The following is a 4,877-nucleotide window of genomic DNA, read 5'->3' on the forward strand; positions in this document are numbered from 1 at the left end:
GCCAATAAGGGATGGGGGTTGTTTCACCATAGCCATCCATTCGTTTGCCCTCACCCGCTCCGCGAGCGTTTGTCCAGAGCCCGCCAGGCGCCCGGCACGGTAGATGTCCCTCCTTCTCGTCAGAAGATACGGGCTGGGTGGTATTCGAAGGTTTTCAGAACGTCCAAGAAAAGTCCCCAGCTGAGTCATGTGAAGACAGAGACGATGCATTTTGTGAACCTGGGCAAGGCGATCCCCCACATGGTGACTTTAGTCCACTCCATTGGCAGTAGATGATCTCACAGGACCCTGTCACCCTGACATTTTGTGGGTTCTGTGAGTCTAAAACGTGGGGAAGCTGCTGACCAGGGTCCTGGGGCTCAGAGAGTGAGCTCAGAGGCCTCAGTGGGCTCAGAGACCTCAGTGGGCTGCCCATGCCAGGGAGCCAGACAGACGTGGGTGAATCCGCCTCGGCCCCTTGGAGCTCATCTGAGCGGTTGCTTCTTATGTAAGTGGGCAGAGTTGCTGGATCAAACAGGACACCTAGTTACACGCGAATTTCAGATAGACAAGAAGTAGCTTTTAAATATATTCCCCAAGTGTAAATGTTGCAGAGTCTGAGGATGAGCTGGCGTTCATGAGGGAAGTTTTGGGAAGGGCATTTAGGGTGCAGGGAAAACAGCCCAGGCAGAGATGTGGAGGGCCAGGCTTGGCCGGGAACCAAGTCACTTTGGTGTTTGGTGCTTAGGATGTGTGAGTACATGTGTATATGTGTGTGTCTATGATTATGTGTGTCTGCGTCTGTGTCTGTGTGAGTACACTTGTGTGCATTGTGTGTGTGCATATGTGTGCATGCATGTGTCGGTATGTTTATGATTGTGGTGTCTGTATGCATGTGTCTGTGCATCTGTGTGTAGGTGTGTCTGTGTATGTATCTGTGTGCATGTGCCTATGGACCTATGTGTGTGTGCAGCTGTGTGCCTGCGTGAGTGAGCACATTTGTATGCATTGTGTATGCATGTGTGTGGATGTGTGGATGTGTGTGTGGGCAACCGTGTGTAGCTGTGCGTCTGCGTGTGTGAGCACATCTGTGTGTGTGAAGCAGCAGGACCACACTTCCCATGTGGTCATGGTGCCAGCTCTGAGGGTGACCTGCAAGGAGAGAGCTGCCAGGGCCCTGCAGGTCCCCCCCACACGTCATGCTCGCCTCTGCTTCCAGGAGAAAAGAAGAAATACATACTCCCCACCTCCCGGAAGGACCCCAGATTTGAAGAGTTGCAGAAGGTACGCAGCCTCCCTAGCCCTGACTTTCTGGAGGTAGCTTGTTGTCCTCTTGGGGATGGAGGGCCGCCCTGCCCTCCCTGACCTCAGGCTGGTGGGTGGTGACTCTGCAGGTCCCTGGGACATCAGTTGAATGGCTACATGAAGGGACATTTCTTGAGCACCAACCGTATACATTTATAGACACAATCCCAGCAAGCCTCACAGGATTGAGGGGGATCTGTTGTCACCTGCATCCCGGGGAGGGGACAACAATGCTCACAGAGGTGACCTGACCTGCGGGGGGCACACAGCTGCCCAGAGACAGAGCTGGGGATCGATCCAGGCTGTGGGCCCCAGAGCTTGTGCCCCTTCACTCACTCGGCTGCCCACGGCAATGGACAGCTGGCGAAGTGGGCAGGAACAGGCGTGTCACCCAGTTCTCGGTTCTCACTTTGGCTGCGGGGCCAGCTGGGCACAGGCTCGGGGTCTCTGTCTTCTCCGCCCTGTTTCTCTAGTCTCCATGTGGCCTTTCTGTTGCCTCCTCCAGGGAGGCCTCTTGACCTGCTCCACCTTCCACCCCCGGGGCTTTCTGGCCCGTTTTCCAGCCCTTCCTTCCTTTCTCCCGTTCCCTGACTCCTTCCATTCACCCTTCCCACTGTCGGGCACTGGGACACAGAGTAGACCCAGCATGGCCCCTTCGGGAAAACCTGGCAGGTGCTGACATGTCATCTTAGACTGGGTTCCTCCAAAAACGGATCCCAAGATAAGGGTGTGGGTACAAGTGGTTGAGTTGGGGGTGGTCGAGTTGGGGGGTGGTTGAGTTGGGGGGTGGTTGAGTTGGGGGTGGTTGAGTCGGAGGTGGTTGAGTTGGGGGGTGGTTGAGTCGGGGGGTGGCAATCACAGGAGACAAGGAAAGGAAGTGGGAAAGTAAGACGGGAGGAAAGAAGTCCCCCAGGGTGAATGATGGGACAGGTGATAGCTGTGGGAGCTCTGGTCTGTGGGGTGCCTGTGGGAGCCAGTGTGGACAGCACCTCGGAGAGTTTCTACCCAGGGGTGGAGGGGCTGAGTAATTGTACCCCAACTTCTGGTTAGCTCGGGCTGCTCCCTTAAAGGGCTGGGGCATTATTTCTCTGCCGCTTCTGGCCCTGGAGGAGAAGCAGGGTGGGCTGGCCTCCAGGGGCGCCCCGGAGGGGAGCAGCCGGTGTGCTGGGTCAGACCACCATAGCCTTCCTGTTACTACTACCGTACACAGGACAAACAACAGCCCAGGTCTGTGTCAGAGAGAAGCAGAAGGTCTTCCGGAGGCTAGAGCAGGCCCCTAACTCAGCCCGAGAGATCAGGGAGGGCTTCCCGGAGGAGGTGACTTTTGACCTGGCCTTGAAGGATGGATGGGAGTTGGCAGGTGGGAGGAGAGCATTCCAGGATGAGGAGAGCGCTGAGCCAGGTGAGGGGCCAGGTGGAAAGGGGCCCCCAGGTGAGCGGTCCCCTGGGGGCTGCAGGTGCTGATGGAGTGGATCAATGCGAAGCTCCACGCCGAGCACATCGTGGTCCGCAGCCTGGAGGAGGACGTGTTTGACGGGCTCATCCTGCACCACCTTTTCCGTAAGCTGCTGCCCCACCACCTGCTGCTGCGGGTCCCTGCCTCACCTCATCTTCCCACACCTGCTGAGCTTAGTGCACGACTTTCTCTGCTAAGCCCCGGCCCCTCCCACCCCACGCTGCTCCTCAAACACTGCGGAGTGCCCACTGTCTCTAGCTGCTGGAGACAACAAAGTAACCCGCATCCCTGCCCCAGCCCGCCCCGGGCTGCAGGATGGCGAGATGACCCAGCAGCTAGAGGCTGGGTGCTCCTGTCCCCGTATGGAAGCCCCTCAGGGCTGCCTCCTGGCCCTGAGGCCTTCTCCCTGCCCCCACCCTTGGCTGCTGCGAGGGGGGTGGGTCAAGTTGTGGGTCTAATTGTCTGCCTTCTGTGAGGTCTTGGAGGGCAGGGGTGGGTCTGATTCCTGTGGGGCCACCCTGGGGCCTGGCTCCGCACCGTTCCGGGTCCTACAAAGGGCTACAGAAACACCCACCAGCCAGAGTGGATGCTTCCTGAACACTTACCATGGGCAGGTGTGGTCAACGCCCAGGACAGCTCTGAAGCGTTACTATCCCCATTTTACGGATGAGGAAACTGAGGCTCTGAGAGGCCTGGTCACTTGTCTGAGGCCTCACAGTGAAGAAAGCAAGGGAGTCAGGCTTTAACTGCTGGTCCACACCGCCCTGCGGAAAGGAAGTGCACACAGCTGAGCGGAAGGCTGAGGGGGTGGGCACAGGGGGGCAGTCGAGGTGCGGCAGGCTGGCGGAGGGCAGCGCAGAGGGCCCGGGCTCGCTCAGGTCCCACGGCCTGCATATCCCGCGCACGGAGGGCCAGCATCCTTACCTCCCGGAGGCAGGGCACTGCCTATGGGTCCCCCTGCAACGGCCCAAACTGTCCTCACCCCGCGCCCTCCCTCTCTTTCCCCTGCCTCTGCCACCCTCAGAGAAGCTGGCGGGGATCAGGCTGGAAGTGGAGGACATCGCCTTGACCGCCGTGAGCCAGAGGCGCAAGCTCGAGGTGGTCCTGGAGGCCGCCAACCGCAGTCTGCCGGCGGAGGAGCCGCAGGTCAAGTGGAGTGTGGACGGTACGTGGGGCCTCGGCCCGGGCCAGCGTCCAGGCCAGGGCTGACGGAGCCTGGGTCCTTCTGCTCCAGGAGCGGTGGCTCAGCCGCGTCAGGTGTGGGCACAACCTCGGCGCTTCGACCGAGGCCGAAGCCTCAGGCAGATGCCAAGTGGGCCCTCAGTCGAGCAGCCCAAGGCACTTCTGTTTCCCGAGGTTGTCACCTCTGCAAAGCCGAGAACGTGGCCTTAGGACCCAGCGGCTGTGTACTGAGTTCCAAATCCTCGATGAGCCCATCTCCCCGTTGGAGGGGCGCGCACAGTCCCGTTTTATTAATTTGTTGAAATTATGTCTGCGGTGCCTGCTTGTCGGAAATGACAGCGTGCAAAGCACCTAAACCTCCCCACCCCAGCCCTTAACAGTTGGGCGCGAACGTCCCGCCCTTCCAAGCTCTACATTCTCCCCATCTTCCGCTCGGGAGAACCGAGGCGTATAATGTCGACCCTGAATTAAATCACATTCAGCTTAAATCTAGCGATCTGTCTACCGCCCAGTGTCCTACTGCGAGAAGGGCGTGTGTTTGTTTCCGATGGTAAACAGCGCTTCGGTGACACATCTCTGTGTCTCGTCCCCATCGGCACGGTGGACTGTGTCCTGGGCTGGATTTGCAGAGGCGGGGTGACGGGGCAAAGCGTGACTGTTTTTCAGTCTGGACGTAAACCTCCAGGCCTCCGCTTTCCAGAGGCTGGACACAGATCTCCTCGGTCTTCAGAGGGTGCTCGTGACCTCAGGAGACCTCCCTGTGGCCCCAGGTTTGGGCGGTCACTGTGGCTCTGATCTCACAGCCCTCTCCCCTCCCAGCCATCTTCAGCAAGGACCTGCTGGCCACCTTGCATCTCCTCGTGGCCCTGGCCGAGCGCTTCCAGCCGGACCTGGCCCTCCCGAGCAATGTCCAGGTGGAGGTGATCACCATGGAGGTAAGGGCTGGACACGCGGG

At 59.2% G+C, this 4,877-nt stretch overlaps 1 protein-coding gene across 1 annotated transcript in view; it reads left to right on the forward strand.

The window, feature by feature from the left end:
- PARVG (parvin gamma) overlaps window positions 1–4,877 on the forward strand; it is a 20,072-nt gene that overhangs the window by 3,868 nt on the left and 11,327 nt on the right. The window contains exons 2-5 of the mRNA XM_011382977.2: window positions 1,199–1,263; window positions 2,742–2,844; window positions 3,765–3,905; window positions 4,742–4,857. Of these exons, the coding sequence (XP_011381279.1) occupies window positions 1,199–1,263; window positions 2,742–2,844; window positions 3,765–3,905; window positions 4,742–4,857 (425 nt within the window). The remainder of the gene's footprint in view (window positions 1–1,198; window positions 1,264–2,741; window positions 2,845–3,764; window positions 3,906–4,741; window positions 4,858–4,877) is intronic.

The sequence above is a fragment of the Pteropus vampyrus genome, unplaced genomic scaffold (genome assembly GCF_000151845.1).
Source record: "Pteropus vampyrus isolate Shadow unplaced genomic scaffold, Pvam_2.0 Scaffold499, whole genome shotgun sequence".
Taxonomy (NCBI): Eukaryota; Metazoa; Chordata; class Mammalia; order Chiroptera; family Pteropodidae; genus Pteropus; species Pteropus vampyrus.